Raw genomic sequence first — 18,646 nt, forward strand, 5'->3', positions numbered from 1 at the left:
GTTGAGTTATTAATAGAACAGCAGCCCGATGTGTCTTACAGAGCAGAGCAGTTGCATGGATGAATCGATCTTATTTCGATCGTGGATCGATCTCCATCGCTGTTGATTGTTGCGTGGACGTAGTTATTCTGTAACATCACAAAGATGGCCAATGAGGGCCCCGAGTTTTTAACTCACGATCGATCGCTTACTAGGCGAACGCGCAACCAATGTGACTACGGAGACCCTCTTGGTGCGACTTGGAAGGGATCATTTACTATAATTTGCTTCTGTATGACCAATCGCTAAATTCAGATCTCTACGGTCAACAAATGAACCGTTTGAAGCTAGCGATGAACCAGAAATAGGCCAAAATTGGCCGACAGAAAAGGTATTTTGGTTCATCATCACAACACAAGGCCATAAGGTAGTTACTCTCCAGAAACTCTGGGAGTTTGGTTGGAAAGTTCCAATGCATCCACCATATAGTACGGACTTGGCACCAAGCGATTATCGCCTTTTTCTCGCATTGCAAAACTTCCTGAGTGATAAGAAATTGGAATCAAGAGAAAATTGTGAAAATCGATTACTAGAATTTTTCGCCAATAAGAACCAATACTTCTATGATAGAGGCATTATGAATCTACCTTTAAAATGACAACTAATTTTACAACAAAATGGTGAATATTTGACCCAAATCGGACAATCCGAAACATCTTGAATAAAGTATTGAATTTCACGCAAAAATAATGGATTTCGTTTTCCCCAGCCTAATATTATTTTGTTGGAAAATTTGACTGAAACATGAAGACGAACGCCTGCTGAACTGCAAAAAAAAATTTGGGATTTTGGCGAATGCTACTAAACAAGAGTCGTGATATAATGGAAACAAAAAAACGATGTTTTTCGTATTTTTTGTGTAATTTCGCACTATCTTACATAAAACTAATGTAACGTAATTAAAGTGATAACATTCTTCATCACGAGGCTTGTCAGGTAACAATTTCAGTGCTGCCTCCTCTTCGCAAATCAAAGGCAGCCACCACTCCGTCGTGCGCATCTTTCGTAATAGCCGTTTCAGCGGCAAATCCAGCATCAGATGCTTTCTCTTTGACTACGTGACCCCGTTGCCGTAGTCCTTCCAGAATACTTTCATCGAAACCAGTCTCGTATTCCACCGACATTGGAGCTAGCTGATGGTGGAGTCGTTTTGCATTCATCGCATCGGTAAGATTTTCCCCGAAGAAGAAATGCCTCAACAGCAAGATGGCAGTGGCCGTTGTTATGCGTGATCCACCTGCTCCACCCAAGATCATCCGAACGCCGTTCTCTTTGTGGGTTACTATAGTAGGAACCATTGATGACAGAGGATTTTTGCCAGGGGCAATGAAGTTTGCCGGTGATGGTGGGAGACCGTATGTATTGGCGCTATCTGGGGACGAAAAGTCATCCATTTCGTCGTTGAGGATGATACCGGTGGATTGCGATCGTATTTTTGCCCCAAGTCTGCGAGAGAAAAATATATGAAATAATAATTCTACATTGAATGACAATTAATATTTACAAATAATTAATAGTGCTGGTCGCTGAAACTGCATCACCGTTGCTGGCCAAAACGCATACGTGCGCCGTTCCTTGGTCTTCAACAGTTGCAAACTCCGCTCCATAATGAGCATATTCGGAGAAGGTTCGATTATCATCAATTTTGTTTCGAACCACATCCACATAATCATCACTTGTCATATTTTGTAGCAAGCCATGAACCTGAGTGACAAATCGTGGATCTCCGACCCTCGTTCGAAGACCGTAACCGTATTTGAAGCTCTCGATCACTCTGTGCCATGTTAGTGAATCGGTCAAGCTCAAATTGTTATACCCATCGAGGATGTTGAGCATGAAATTAAGTAAAGTGCCACTACCCGGCAACGGAAAGGAATGAACTTGAAACTCCTTCCGGATTGACAAAGTCGAAGCTGGCCCCCATTTCGGTCTGAAATTAGAAAATTGCGTATAAACTATTTATAAAAAGAATTGTTTATATGCTCACTCGTAATTGTAAAAATCTTCTTCCGTTAAAATACTGTTAAAGTGTTGCAGATCTTTCATGAGCTTCGGTAACAGCGTTCCATTTTTGCTGTACAGAGCGTGGACTCCTTCATTGGCGATAATATCTAAACTGTTGGCTAGAGCTAACCTTTTGATATATTCTCCCTCTTTCCATGTTTCATTGTTTACGGGGTTTATAAATACTTCTCTAAGCGATGGTTCGGCAAGTATCTGTTTCTGTGTATTTCGTAATATTCGTGCCAGATAACCGGTCACCATGTGACCTTTGCGACACAGCTCTATTGTTGGCAATACCAATGTTTTCCACTCAAGCTTCCCGTAACGTTGATGCAGCTCCCAGTATCCCTTCAGCTCACCTGGAACCGCTATCAACAGGCCTCTCTTATCCCCGGTAGAGTTATCTTTCCCAACAAACATATCGACGGTTGCCGCAGCCGGAGCGGTCTCTCTAGCATTCAGCGTTTCTACGCGATCATTCGCGCGGTCATAAATTGTCAACAGGAAGCCTCCGCCGATGCCCATGCTTTGTGGGCAAGTGATTCCCTCGCAGAACAGTGTGGCTATGGCGGCATCGGCTGCCGATCCATTCATGCGTAAGATACTCGCTCCGATCGCCGCACACTCATGACCATTTGCCACCACGGCTCCCTCGTGACGTACCGAGCTACCGAGCTGTTGAGAGTTTCCAGTTCGGATTCCATAGTATAGACCACAGAGCAGTAAAACGATCAGGACGGCAACGATGACAGCGACTGCCGCGGTTTTCCGACGATGTGGGTTTCTTTGAAAATAGAGAAGAATGCGATAATTCGTTAGTAGGATTTATTACTTTTATTTTAATGCTTATAGTATAAGTTGGTAAGTCAATTCTTACTCTGATTCCTATCCGGAATGGATTTACATTCGAAAATTATTCAATCGAATCCGAGATATTCAAAGATTCTTAGATGTCCTACATAATCAAAAACTACATATAATAAGATTTAGCAAATGCTTCCTGGATTCGATTGAACAAATTGAATTTGGACCAGCACGGTATTCTTAGTACAATTCAAACTTTGTCGATCGGAAAATAAACAATACTTAACACTTTCTTCATGCATATTATACACTGACGAACATAGTTTGCAGTTAGTTGCCATAAGTACATTTTAGTTATAGTTGAGGGTCTACTCTGAAGCCTGAAGATAACGGAGATAGCGGCCCAAAGTGAGGACCCAAAAAAACATGTATTATTTCAGACAAACACCAACAAACGATGGAGAAGAGTATGCGTTCGCGAGAAGCGGAAAATTGCAGAGACCACCGGCTCGAGTTTTTTTTTTTGTAGACTTATCTCACTTCTTAACTAGGCGAACCTAGCCAGAATATTCACCTGCCCCCGGGCTTCTGAATGCCAAAGGTGGACTAGGCTTTGCGGAATGCACGTATCTGCATGCTCGTGCTTTTCAGTCCTGACCGTGGAATTGTCGACAATCGCGCAGGTGCTAAGGATGACCGACTTTTGGATGCCGGCCAATTCCTTCTCCATATTCAACACCTTTAGCGTTTCCAGAAGAGTCTTCGGGACAATTCCAGTTCCAGAGAGAACGACTGGAACAATTCTTGGGATCTCCCTTAGCCCCCACAGTTCCTTTAGCTCCACGACCAATGGTCGGTACTTGCAGATTTTGCGACCGTGGGTCTCCTCCAGATTCTGGTTCAGTGGAATAGCGACATCGATGATGGTGACTTTGCGGTCGCTCTTGTCGTAAACCATTATATCTGGGCGGTTGTGGTGGATCGAGAGCTCGGTCAGAACAGTGCGATCCCAGTACAGCTTGTAACGGTCATTTTCCAGGACAGGTGCAGGCAGGTACCTGTAGTTTGGTAAGTTGTCTTTCAGTAGAGCACATTGGAGCGCCAGTTGTCGGTGAACAATACGGGCTACGTTGTTGTGGCGCTCGGTGTAGACTGCGTTGGCCAAAACGGGACAGCCTCCCATAATGTTTTCACCTGGTTGATGGCACATCCGGCAAATGTCATCAACGTCTTGATGCCAGACGTACCGCCTGCAGTTTCTCGTCGGCATTATCCTGTCCTGGATGGCATCATGTCGGCTTCTACTACTGAAGAGAGTTCACCATGCGTTAGCCACAGATTAGATGCGGCCTTGTCGACGTGTGGCCGGTCCAGTTGATGGGGGTGGGCACCATGTACTGCCTTCTGCTTCCAAGCTGCAATCTTCTCCTCCACTGTCTGCAGATTGCAGTTGAGTTGGTACTCCGCTTGCGCCAAGTGCAGAGCGCTGTATCCTCTGTCAGTGGCGCAGACAGCCCGGTATAGCGCGTTCTGCGAAGTACTCGCGCAGTTGTCGTACCTGGGCAACACACAGTGCAGATATGTCGACTATTCCAAGTCCTTCTTCTCTGCGTGGTAGTGAAACTCTCTCCAGTACCGATTGAGGATGGTGCATTCCGGCCTCTTTGAATGCTTTCCTCATCCTCCTCTCAAGGTCCTCTAGGTCAGTTTTGCTCCATTTTTTTTTTTTTTTTTTTTTATTAAATCGTTTATTTTTACAGGCTCAGTTACATAAGTTTAAAGGAGCCAAACTCCTGACTGTATTGTTACAAGTATATATAAACATTTTTCCTTAATTCTAATGTTAATGGTGTAGAAAACCGATTACTCGCGGTCTACTCGAGTTTAGAAGGGTGACATATTTTCTTCAGGAAAAGGAAGGGATAAAAGGATATGTTGACAATGTTCACTCTCACATTCACACTCACATTCATTACACTCAATTCTTAAGCCTATCTTATATCTAAAATGTTTTTACAGTTCACCTTATTCTATTGTTAATAAGAAGGGATTTGATTTCTCGCGAAGAAAAAGGAAAAGGAGAATATAAGGATATAAGGATAATCAGACACGAAGATCGATAACTTTTAGGAAGACATATATTTGGGACATGTAATCAAGGTCTAAACCAGCCAACACATCTCTCACCGGCACATTGGGCTGCCTTCCTCTAGCCCGAAGAGAGTTTTCTAAATTCGATCTGGCAACAAGATACTCCTCGCACGACCAAACAACGTGTTCGACGTCGTGGTAACCTTGGCCGCAGGCACAGATATTGCTGTCGGCAAGATCAAAACGAAAGAGTAGCGCGTTTAACGAACAGTGATTGGACATGAGTCGGGAGAAGGTGCGAATAAAGTCCCGACTCAAGTCCAGACTTTTGAACCATGGTTTGAGGCTAACCTTAGGGATAATTGAGTGGAGCCACCGGCCCAATTCATCTTCGTTCCATTTGCGTTGCCAGTTAACGATGGTATTTTTACGAACTAAAGAATAAAATTCATTGAAGGCGATTTGACGCTGATAAATTTCGCCTTCAATTGCACCTACCTTTGCTAATGAGTCAGCCCTCTCATTACCCGGAATTGAGCAATGTGAAGGGACCCAGACAAAGGTAATGACATAACAGCGTCTGGATAAAGCACTCAAAATTTCTCGTATTCTCTCAAGGAAGTACGGCGAGTGCTTTTCCGGCCTCACTGAACGGATAGCTTCGACAGAGCTAAGACTATCCGTTACAATGTAATAGTGTTCAACAGGTCGTGAGGCGACGCTGTCCAGCGCCCAATGAATTGCTGCCAATTCAGCAATATACACTGAGCAAGGATACTGAAGACTGTGTGAGGTGCTAAAAAAATTGTTGAACACTCCAAATCCTGTGGACTCATTCATAGAGGACCCATCAGTAAAGTACATATTATCACAATTGACACGCCCATACTTTGCTTCGAAAATCGTAGGAACGATCCCCGATCGATGATAATCTGGAATTCCATGGATATCCTGCTTCATGGACAGATCAAAATGTACAGAGGAATTGATGTAGTCAGGAAAACAAACACGGTTGGGAATATACGAAGAAGGATCAACCTGCATGGAGACGAATTCATGATATGAGCTCATGAATCCAGAATGAAAATTTAGCTCGATCAGCTGCTCAAAATTTCCGATCACCAATGGGTTCATGACCTTACACCGGATGAGGAACCGAAGAGATAATAAATTGAAGCGATCTTTTAGTGGGAGTAGGCCTGCCAAAACCTCGAGACTCATGGTATGCGTTGAGGGCATACATCCCAACGCAATACGGAGACAAAGATACTGAATTCGCTCGAGTTTAATGAGGTGTGTTTTGGCAGCTGATTGAAAACAGAAACTGCCATACTCCATCACTGAGAGAATAGTTGTTCGATACAACATTATAAGATCTTCGGGATGGGCTCCCCACCAGGTGCCGGTAATTGTACGGAGAAAGTTTATTCTTTGTTGACATTTTTTACTCAGATACCTAATATGGGCCCCCCAAGTACATTTGGAGTCGAACCATACCCCAAGATACTTGAATGACATAGCATGAGTGATCGGTTTACCCAAAAGTTGAAGCTTTGGTTTTGCTGGTCTATGCTTCCTAGAAAAAACCACCATCTCTGTTTTCTCCGTGGAGAATTCGATCCCTAGCCCAATGGCCCAGGTTGAAAAATTGTTCAAAGTATCTTGTAAGGGTCCTTGCAGGTCGGATTCGTTTGATCCTACGACAGACACCACTCCATCATCTGCAAGTTGTCTTAGGCTGCAATTTTGTGTAAGGCAATTGTCGATGTCGCTTACATAGAAGTTGTACAAAAGGGGGCTTAAACATGAGCCCTGGGGGAGGCCCATGTAAGAGAACCGACTTACTGCCGAATCTCCGTGAGAAAAGTTCAAATGTTTCTCACAAAGCAAGTTATATAACATATTATTCAATAGAGGCGGCAGACCCCGAAAGTGTAATTTGTCTGACAAAACCTCTATTGAAACAGAATCAAAGGCCCCCTTTATGTCCAAGAATACTGAAGCCATTTGTTTTTTTCCGGCGTAAGCCATTTGAATTTCTGAAGAAAGCAACGCAAGACAATCATTCGTCCCCTTGCCCCTGCGGAACCCATATTGTGTATCTGAGAGTAAGCCATTCGTTTCAACCCAACGATCAAGCCGAAACAAGATCATTTTCTCCAACAATTTCCGTATACAAGACAGCATTGCTATTGGGCGGTACGAATTGAAGTCGGACGCGGGCTTTCCGGGTTTTTTAATAGCTATAACTCGTACTTGTCTCCAATCATCTGGAACAATATTATGCTCCATAAACCGATTGAATAAATTCAACAAGCGATGTTTCGCCACATCAGGGAGGTTTTTCAGCAAGTTGAACTTAATTCTATCCGATCCCGGCGCAGAATTGTTACATGAAAGGAGAGCAAGAGAGAATTCTACCATCGAAAACTCGGAATCAAGATCGCACCTATCTTGTGAAATATCTCGAACAATTTTTTGTACAGGAACGGAATCGGGACAAACCTTCCGTGCAAAATTTAAAATCCATCGATGTGAATATTCCTCGCTTTCATTCGTTGAAGAGCGATTTCTCATGTTTCGAGCCACTTTCCATAATTTTTTCATTGACGTTTCTCGTGACAGACCTCCCACGAAATTTCGCCAATAAGCACGTTTTTTCCCTTTGATCAAGTTTTTAAATTGATTTTCAAGGGATAAATACGTTTGAAAATTCTCAATGGTTCCACTTTTCCGAAAAGCTTTAAATGCATTCGATTTATCCTGATAAAGCTTGGAACATTGGCTATCCCACCATGGATTGGGAGGCCTTCGACGAATAGTGGAACCTGGGATGGGTTTCGTTTGAGCGCGAACCGCGCTGTCATAGATCAAACGAGAAAGGAAGTTATACTCCTCCAATGGAGGTAAACCATCTTTGGAATTGATGGCTAGAGCAATCGCGTCCGCATATTTTTTCCAGTCAATGTGTCTTGTGAGGTCATATGCCATGTTTATAGATTCAGAAGAATTCGACCCAATGGTGATGGAAATTTCGATTGGCAAGTGATCACTACCGTTGGGATCCTGGATTACATTCCACTTGCAATCTAACGATAGTGAATTCGAGCAAAGCGAGAGGTCAAGAGCACTTGGGTTAGCAGGAGGTTTAGGTACACGTGTTGTTTCCCCAGTGTTCAAAACGGTCATATTGAAGCTGTTACAAAGGTCATATATCAACGATGAACGATTGTCGTCGTACTGTTCCCCCCAGGCAGTTCCGTGAGAGTTGAAGTCTCCCAAGATCAATCGTGGCTCAGGAAGGAGTGAGCACATGTCAACAAGTTGCTTGCGGCTAACCGCAGATCTCGGAGGCCAATACAAGCTGGCTATACAAAGGTCTTTGCCTCTGATGTTTGCATGACAGGCAACAGCTTCGATCCCTCCAATAGGTGGAAGGTCAATTCTAAAAAAAGAGTGACACTTATTGATCCCCAATAGTACCCCTCCGTATCTGTCATCGCGGTCCAAGCGTATTATATTAAAATCGTGGAAAGAGAGATCATTTTGAGAAGAGAGCCAGGTTTCGGACAGTGCAAAAACATCACAATTGACTTTATGAATTAGAAATTTGAATGTATCCAATTTAGGGGTAAGACTACGACAATTCCACTGTAAAACAGTGATATCTCCGACCTCTCTATTTAAATTAGACATCAAGAGAGATAATCATTGCAAGGAGGGGCCATGTTTGCATCAATTGTTGCAAAATTGTCTTTAATACTGGAAGCATTGAGATGACAATGGTTCTGATGGAGTCGGAAACATTAAAACACTTGAAGATTTGATCCAAAAGGTCAGACAACTTTATAAATCCCGATTGGGAAGTTGAGCTGGACGGAAAAATAGGGACAGTTGGGGTTTTTGATGTCCCCTCGAGTGCTGGGTCGTTCGAAGATGAACTATTCCCACGGAAACCAGGGGGAACCTGATTTTGCTTGTCCGCTGCACTCGATTTTTTAGGCAAGCTAACAGGGGGTATCACCGGAGGGACTTGTCCTTGAACTTTGGGAGTGGTCACATTTTTGCGCCGGGGATTCCCTTTGGAAATAACCGTTGTGCCCCCGCTAGCTGTGTCCGCTTCTATTTCGTCAACTGGCAACGTAGCGAAAACATTATGTGTGTTGATTGGTTGTTGCTCTTGAGCCAGTGGAGAAGCGCCCTTCAAAATTTCCGCAAAAGTGCGCTTCGAGCGTTCCTTCAAAGAGCGCTTCTGTTTATCCCAGCGACTCTTGTAAGTTTCACAAGCTGAGAGCTCATGTGGGGATCCCCCGCAATATGGACATTTATGCTCAGTCGCACTGCAGGATTTCCCCTCATGTTGCTCTCCGCAAGTGGCACAGCGCTCCTTGTTGGCGCAATAATCTGCTGTATGACCAACTGACTTGCATTTGTTGCAAGTCATGGGCTTTGGCACGAAGAGTCGCACTGGAAGCCTTAATTTATCCACCATAACGTAGTCAGGGAGGGCGGAACCAGCAAAAGTTACTCGAAACGAGTTGGACGGCGTGAATTTTTTTTCTTCCCCATTCTGGGAAACTTTTCCTAGTTGCTGGCAGTCCAATATTTTAATTTGCTTCAAAGGGAGCTGTTTAAATCTGCCATCTCCCTCTTTTATTATTTCGCTCGTCAGACCCGTTTCTGTAATCACCCCCGCAATTTCTACGTTATGGCAGGGCACATATACGCGATATTCTATTACAAAACGATTGTCGACAACAATATCGTTAGCGTGCTTCCGATTAGCCACGACAACACGCAGTTTGTTCGGTCTAGCCTTTCTAATTTCGACCACGGAGGAATAATATCTTGCCAGATCTTTAGAAATTTGAATGACATTTAGAGATTTTCCTTTTGGTTTGGGCCGGAAGAAAACAACCCATGGGCCAGATCCAGGTGAATCTTCTGGATAGACCTTGACACGAGGAGAGGAAACAACTGAGGGGGACGAGGTCGATTGTTGAGCGGGATCAGGAACAGTAGGGCTGGGAGGCAAGTTCGGGAGTTGATCGGAAGCGGGAGCAGGAGATTGAGGGGGTGAAGAGGAAAGGTTTGCAAATTTTCTTGAGGGGGGCTTGTTTAGGTGACTTAACTCTCCCTCTAAAGAGACATCCGAGGGGGGAACGCGTTTAAGCGACTTTCCAGCTCCCGTAGATATGGAGGGGTAGACAGTGGATTCAATCTCCATGTCAACGGTTCCTTCTTCATCTGCCATTTAAAGTGGCAGATGTACACTTTTTAGTTAATTTTTCAATTTTTTGTTTGTTTTTTCTTTCTAAAGCTAATAAACTTAACCTAATAAAATTATTGATACTTATAATGCACACCACACCAATGCGGATAATCTCCAACGCGTATCAATCCTTCGGTGCAGCTGAACCGGTGTATCGCACCACAGCACGATAATGGTGTCGATGACGAGAGGCGATAAATTCACCAGCACACAGCACACAGCGCCCGCGCTGCAGGCCTTCTTCCTCCTGCTTGTTGTGTCCGATTCAATGCAATCCAGCTACAATCTAGGGAATCCCGTTATTGCGCACAATCACTTGACCAGTCACGAGAATAACGGTATCACTTCAACGATACACGATCACGAAATATATGCGTCCGGCGGCTTCGAACTTAGGAAGACGAATGAGTTTTGCTCCATTTGACTACACCAAAACTGAAGGTCAGCAGGGGAACCGCGAATGTGTTGATCGCGCATACCTTGTTCCTCGCGTTGAGGAAAGTCCTTAGGACACAGTTCACTCGACTCAAGAACTTGTCTCGCAGCTCCGTTTTGATGTCGGAGTGGCGAATCCCGGTGAGCTGTCGGAATCCAAGATATTTATAGGATTCGCCACGAACCATGTCTCTTATAAACTCGCCGTCATAGACCTCGTAGCCTCCGGATTCGGTAAGTTGTCCTTTCAGCAGGTGGACACAGCGGCACTTGTCGAGACCAAATATATATTTTTTCTCTATTATAGTGACTTTCAACACATTTCGGCTGGTTCGTCACTTTTCCTTCCATTTTTGGAAGAATGTCGGGAGTGAGAATTGAACTCATGATCTCTGCGTGAGAGGTATGGATGTTACCACTACGCCAGATCGCCTCCTACCGGCTCGAGTGACTGCAACGAGTACCAGCAGTGACAAACTACAAGGAGAGCAGCAAGCACTCCAGGAGTAACTTGTACCAAGCCAGGTATTTACGCCGATTTCAACCAACACCACATCCCAAGAAGGGCTCCTACTTGAAAGGTCGCAGAACCATATCGAGTTCCTCGCAACAACGGTAACTGGCTGGCGGATAAAACAGGGATGGCTGCAATACTGGTACTGGGAAGGTACCCCATTCAAGAAGTGGTAGAGTGCTCACAGGAAGGTTTCGTGATCGCCAAAATCAACAGAATCTTCAATGTGTTTCTTCAGTTTCATCAGATGCTGGACGTACTCACAGATAAGGTCATCGAGGGTACAGTCTACTAGAAGCATTCGCAAAACTAGACGTCACACTTCTGAATGTAGGCACCAGCATCACCTTTCGATCGGATGGCCGCGAATCCATCATCGATGTAGCTTACTGCAGTCCATCACTGGCGGCAAACACGAAGTGGAGAGGGTCGGAGGGATACACACATAGCGACCACCAGGCAATTTTTTATAGTGTCGGCCAACGGAATCCTGCGGTGGTACGAAGAACGAGAACCTGGGAGCTGAAGTGGAGGACAAAGGTTTTTGACAAGGTGCTTTCCGTCGAAGCATTAAGGATAGACAGTAGAACTTCTAATCTGAGCGGCGACGAGCTGACAGAAACATTGGCGAGGGCATGCGACGCAGCAATGCCGAGAAGACTGGACCAGTAGAATAAACGACACAGCCTGGCACAGGGGGAACGAGACACTCAGCATCCTCCGCGCTTACTGTGTACGAACCAGAAGGTGAGTCCAGAGGGCACAATCAGCCGTAGAAAGAGAGGAGCACCGCGTGTTGTGCCGAGCGACCAGAGCCGCCTTGAGACGAAAGATGCTACAGGGAGCTATGTCGAAACGTCGATGCAAATCTTTGGGATGTGTGTGCCCAAGAGCGTCAGCGGGATAATAGAAGACCGCCCGAAGCCAAGCGACGACTACTTGCTGAGATCATGACGAAAACTGTCCCGAGTATCTGGTCAATCGTTAGAGTGACGATGTCCGTGTTGTCAAAACTGGGCATGCCACACAGGGTGGAGCATATTGAATCGTGATGGCGAAAATCCGTAGTTCAACGACTCCCATGGAATTATGTCCGGAAAAACTCGAGGAGCAAGCTGAGAAGCAAGTCACCAACGAAGAGCTCATCGCGGTTGCAAAAGGTCTGAAGGTGAAAAAATCCCCGATGTGGCCTTGAAATCGGCAATCCTTGCTTTCACCGACATGTTCATGATGGTGTTGCAGAAATGCCTGGACGAAGGTCACTTTCCTGTAAAATGGAAAATCCAAAAGCTGGTGCTGCTTCCAATATCAAGGAAACCACCTGGAGATCCAGCATCGTATAGACCTATTTGCTTGCTGGATACTTCAGGAAAGCTCTTGGATAGAATTATTCTCAACAGATTGGTGAAATGCACGGACGGTGATCAATGATTGTCGAGAATGCAGTTCTTAATCCGGGAAGGAATGTCGACAGTGGACGCTATTCGGACAGTTATCGAAAAAGCTCAGGTCTCGCTTAAACAAAAACGAAGATGTGATCGTTATTGCGCGGTGGTTTTGATCCACGTGAAGAACGCCTTCAAAAGTGCCAGCTTGGAGACTCTTGCCGAGGCGCTAAACAGATTGAAGGACAAGGGACAGATACTGAAAAACATCTCGGCGGGAGTTCCACAAGGTTCTATCGTATGTACAAAGCTTTGGAACACGATTTACAACGGTGTACTAACGCTAAAGCTACCCTAAGGTGTGGAGATCGTAGGCTTCGCGGACGACATTGTAACAACGGTGATCGGCGAGACGCTCCAGGTAGGGGAAATATTGGCGACTGAGGCAGTAGATACGATCGGTAGCTGGATGAACAGTGTACAGCTCCAGATGGCACACCACAAAACCGAGGTGCTGTTAGTGAGCAATCGCAAAGCAGTGCTGCTGGCAGAAGTCTCGTTCGAAGCACATACCATCGTTTCGAGGCGGGCACTGAAATACCTCGGAGTTATGATCGACGACCGGCTAGACTACAACCAGTACGTCGACAAGGAAACAAGTCGCAGGAAGTTCCTAGAAATCCCTTTAAAGGGTTTTTCAATAAGAACGCTACAAAAGTTTTTTTTAAAATAAAACAAAACCGGTTTTGGATATCAAAGAAATTCTTCATTCATATGAAAGTACATTTGATGCCATTATGTACGGAACTCAATTTCTTTTGCATGGCCACAACGGTTACACTTGCAGAAATCCAGACGCTGAACCTAATTTTCGACAGTTTTCAAACCTAAATCGGCCGATACTGTTGCAATTTCACGTTCGATATTCGTATGAAGTTCATAAATAGTCGCTGGCTTGTTGGTAAGAAACTAGACTTGACGTAGCCCCACAGGAAATAGTCTAACGGCGTCAAATCGCACGACCGAGGCGGCCAATTGACTGGGCAATTTTGTGAGATAATACGCTCACCAAGCTTGGTTTTCAATGAATCGATTGTTAAATTTGCTGTGTGGCTAGTGGCGCCGTCCTTTTGAAACTACATATTGTCCAAGTCCATATCATCTAATTCGGACCAACAATATTCAACTTATTATCCCTAAGGTCTCGACGAGTGCTTGGTTTAAGGGATTGAATGTAGGTCGTGATTTCATTCGCGTGATATCTCGACTTATGTCCAATCACTACAACCTAAACGCGCATTTCTAATGCATTGGGCTCGCAGCAAACAATCTTTGTGATTGGCTACCACGACATCGAGCATGTTGTCTGGTCGTGTATCCGGTTCCATGCTGCTCGCTCTCAGCTCTCTAGAGCACTGAGAGCAAAAGGCAGACAATCGTATATCCCCGTCCGGGATATCTTAGGTAGCCGTCATCCTGATCTTCTGCTTCATCTATACCTGTTCCTCAGAAACGCCGATGTCAACGTTTAATGATGCTTCCTTCGTTGTGTCCCTGTTTCATATCCCTCCTATCCGATCTATAAACTTTTACTTAGTGGCGGCAATACATACACACACTCTTTACAGATACACGGGCCAAAGGTTGTGCAGTCCACTGATCATCAAGCAAGAACTAAAACCGCTTGACCACCAGAAGCGTCGTATGTTCGTGAATTAGGCTGAGCAACAACTTGAAAATGATCCAGATTTCCATAGAAAAATCATCTTCAGCGATGAGGCTCATTCTGGCTGAATGGTTTCGTCAATAAGCAAAATATGGGCTATTGGCCAGGCAGTAATCCACACGTACTCCATGAGTCACCATTGCATCCCGAAAAAAATACGGTTTGGTGCGGTTTATGGTCCGGCGGCGTCATTGGACCGTACCTCTTCCGTGATGATCAAGACTGGCACGTTACAGTGAATGTGAATCGCTATCGTTCGATGATAACCGAATATTTTTTGTCCGAATTAGATAATATGGACTTGGACAATATGTGGTTTCAAAAGGACGGCGCCACAAGCTACACAGAAAATTTAACAATCGGTTCATTGAAAACCAAGTTTGGTGAGCGTGTTATCTCACGAAATGGCCCAGTCAATTGGCCGCCTCGGTCGTGCGATTTGTTGCGTTAGACTATTTCCTGTGCGGCTACGTCAAGTCTATGTTCTATGCCAACAAGCCAGCGATGATTTATGAACTTCATACGAGTATTGAACGTGAAATTGCAGTATCGACCGATTTATGCTTGAAAACCGTCAAAAATTGGGTTCAGCGTCACGACTTCTGCAAGCGTGACCGCAAATTGAGTTCCGTACATAATGGCATCACTTCACATGAATAAAGAGTTTCTTTGATTTCCAAAACCGGTTTTGTTTTATTTTAAAAAAAACTTTTGTAGCGCTCTTATTGAAAAACCATTTAAAGGGATTTCTAGGAACTTCCTGTGACTTGTTTCCTTGTCGACGTACTGGTTGTAGTCTAGCCGGTCGTCGATCATAACTCCGAGGTATTTCAGTGCCCGCCTCGAAACGATGGTATGTGCTTCGAACGAGACTTCTGCCAGCAGCACTGCTTTGCGATTGCTCACTAACAGCACCTCGGTTTTGTGGTGTGCCATCTGGAGCTGTACACTGTTCATCCAGCTACCGATCGTATCTACTGCCTCAGTCGCCAATATTTCCACTACCTGGAGCGTCTCGCCCATCACCGTTGTTACAATGTCGTCCGCGAAGCCTACGATCTCCACACCTTGGGGTAACTTCAGCGTTAGTACACCGTCGTAAATCGTGTTCCAAAGCTTTGGACCTAGAATCGAACCTTGTGAAACTCCCGCCGAGATATTTTTCAGTATCTGTCCCTTGTCCTTCAATCTGTTTTACGCCTCGGCAAGGGTCTCCCACCTGGCACTTTTGAAGGCGTTCTTCACGTGAATCAAAACCACCGCGCACCTTTTCGTTTTTGTTTAAGCGAGACCTGAGCTTTTTCGATAACTGTCCGAATAGCGCCCACTGTCGACATTCTTTTCCGGATTACGAACTGCATTCTCGACAATACTTGATCACCGTCCGTGCATTTCACCAATCTGCTGTGAATAATTCTCTCCAAGAGTTTTCCTAAAGTATCCAGCAAGCAAATAGGAAGGAAGTTCCTAGAAATCCCTTTAAAGGGTTTTTCAATAAGAACGCTACAAAAGTTTTTTTTAAAATAAAACAAAACCGGTTTTGGATATCAAAGAAATTCTTCATTCATATGAAAGTACATTTGATGCCATTATGTACGGAACTCAATTTCTTTTGCATGGCCACAACGGTTACACTTGCAGAAATCCAGACGCTGAACCTAATTTTCGACAGTTTTCAAACCTAAATCGGCCGATACTGTTGCAATTTCACGTTCGATATTCGTATGAAGTTCATAAATAGTCGCTGGCTTGTTGGTAAGAAACTAGACTTGACGTAGCCCCACAGGAAATAGTCTAACGGCGTCAAATCGCACGACCGAGGCGGCCAATTGACTGGGCAATTTTGTGAGATAATACGCTCACCAAGCTTGGTTTTCAATGAATCGATTGTTAAATTTGCTGTGTGGCTAGTGGCGCCGTCCTTTTGAAACTACATATTGTCCAAGTCCATATCATCTAATTCGGACCAACAATATTCAGCTTATTATCCCTAAGGTCTCGACGAGTGCTTGGTTTAAGGGATTGAATGTAGGTCGTGATTTCATTCGCGTGATATCTCGACTTATGTCCAATCACTACAACCTAAACGCGCATTTCTAATGCATTGGGCTCGCAGCAAACAATCTTTGTGATTGGCTACCACGACATCGAGCATGTTGTCTGGTCGTGTATCCGGTTCCATGCTGCTCGCTCTCAGCTCTCTAGAGCACTGAGAGCAAAAGGCAGACAATCGTATATCCCCGTCCGGGATATCTTAGGTAGCCGTCATCCTGATCTTCTGCTTCATCTATACCTGTTCCTCAGAAACGCCGATGTCAACGTTTAATGATGCTTCCTTCGTTGTGTCCCTGTTTCATATCCCTCCTATCCGATCTATAAACTTTTACTTAGTGGCGGCAATACATACACACACTCTTTACAGATACACGGGCCAAAGGTTGTGCAGTCCACTGATCATCAAGCAAGAACTAAAACCGCTTGACCACCAGAAGCGTCGTATGTTCGTGAATTAGGCTGAGCAACAACTTGAAAATGATCCAGATTTCCATAGAAAAATCATCTTCAGCGATGAGGCTCATTCTGGCTGAATGGTTTCGTCAATAAGCAAAATATGGGCTATTGGCCAGGCAGTAATCCACACGTACTCCATGAGTCACCATTGCATCCCGAAAAAAATACGGTTTGGTGCGGTTTATGGTCCGGCGGCGTCATTGGACCGTACCTCTTCCGTGATGATCAAGACTGGCACGTTACAGTGAATGTGAATCGCTATCGTTCGATGATAACCGAATATTTTTTGTCCGAATTAGATAATATGGACTTGGACAATATGTGGTTTCAAAAGGACGGCGCCACAAGCTACACAGAAAATTTAACAATCGGTTCATTGAAAACCAAGTTTGGTGAGCGTGTTATCTCACGAAATGGCCCAGTCAATTGGCCGCCTCGGTCGTGCGATTTGTTGCGTTAGACTATTTCCTGTGCGGCTACGTCAAGTCTATGTTCTATGCCAACAAGCCAGCGATGATTTATGAACTTCATACGAGTATTGAACGTGAAATTGCAGTATCGACCGATTTATGCTTGAAAACCGTCAAAAATTGGGTTCAGCGTCACGACTTCTGCAAGCGTGACCGCAAATTGAGTTCCGTACATAATGGCATCACTTCACATGAATAAAGAGTTTCTTTGATTTCCAAAACCGGTTTTGTTTTATTTTAAAAAAAACTTTTGTAGCGCTCTTATTGAAAAACCATTTAAAGGGATTTCTAGGAACTTCCTGTGACTTGTTTCCTTGTCGACGTACTGGTTGTAGTCTAGCCGGTCGTCGATCATAACTCCGAGGTATTTCAGTGCCCGCCTCGAAACGATGGTATGTGCTTCGAACGAGACTTCTGCCAGCAGCACTGCTTTGCGATTGCTCACTAACAGCACCTCGGTTTTGTGGTGTGCCATCTGGAGCTGTACACTGTTCATCCAGCTACCGATCGTATCTACTGCCTCAGTCGCCAATATTTCCACTACCTGGAGCGTCTCGCCCATCACCGTTGTTACAATGTCGTCCGCGAAGCCTACGATCTCCACACCTTGGGGTAACTTCAGCGTTAGTACACCGTCGTAAATCGTGTTCCAAAGCTTTGGACCTAGAATCGAACCTTGTGAAACTCCCGCCGAGATATTTTTCAGTATCTGTCCCTTGTCCTTCAATCTGTTTTACGCCTCGGCAAGGGTCTCCCACCTGGCACTTTTGAAGGCGTTCTTCACGTGAATCAAAACCACCGCGCACCTTTTCGTTTTTGTTTAAGCGAGACCTGAGCTTTTTCGATAACTGTCCGAATAGCGCCCACTGTCGACATTCTTTTCCGGATTACGAACTGCATTCTCGACAATACTTGATCACCGTCCGTGCATTTCACCAATCTGCTGTGAATAATTCTCTCCAAGAGTTTTCCTAAAGTATCCAGCAAGCAAATAGGTCTATACGATGCTGGATCTCCAGGTGGTTTCCTTGACTTTGGAAGCAGCAACAGCTTTTGGATTTTCCATTTTACAGGAAAGTGACCTTCGTCCAGGCATTTCTGCAACACCATCAATACTTATCGGACTGTCCTCGTATGTGTTAGGGAGTACAGGAGGGTTAAGTATCTCGCGGCTTCTAAAGGATATCAAAAAATCGTTCTTTTGGACCAATTGATTTTCATTTTACTTCAAAATCTGATCTTATATAAGATCGTAATACATCCAATGTGACTGTTGCACCTGAATTTGAGGAATAATTTTCGCATTCGTAGATGTACGTAGAAACAACCGGGAAAGGGATCTTCAAGATCCTTAGATCGAGAAACATCTAGTTCAGGGGGAGATAGCTTTAGGAG

General features: G+C 44.6%; 1 protein-coding gene across 1 annotated transcript in view; it reads right to left on the reverse strand.

Moving 5' to 3' along the window:
- Positions 1-893: 893 nt before the first annotated feature.
- LOC129761401 (scoloptoxin SSD14-like) overlaps positions 894-18,646 on the reverse strand; it is a 103,719-nt gene continuing 85,966 nt past the window's right edge. The window contains exons 4-6 of the mRNA XM_055759123.1: positions 2,027-2,827; positions 1,544-1,969; positions 894-1,485 (exon numbers count right to left, since the gene is read on the reverse strand). Of these exons, the coding sequence (XP_055615098.1) occupies positions 972-1,485; positions 1,544-1,969; positions 2,027-2,827 (1,741 nt within the window). The 3' untranslated portion in view covers positions 894-971. The remainder of the gene's footprint in view (positions 1,486-1,543; positions 1,970-2,026; positions 2,828-18,646) is intronic.

This window comes from Toxorhynchites rutilus, chromosome 1 (assembly GCF_029784135.1).
Source record: "Toxorhynchites rutilus septentrionalis strain SRP chromosome 1, ASM2978413v1, whole genome shotgun sequence".
NCBI classification, from domain to species: Eukaryota; Metazoa; Arthropoda; class Insecta; order Diptera; family Culicidae; genus Toxorhynchites; species Toxorhynchites rutilus.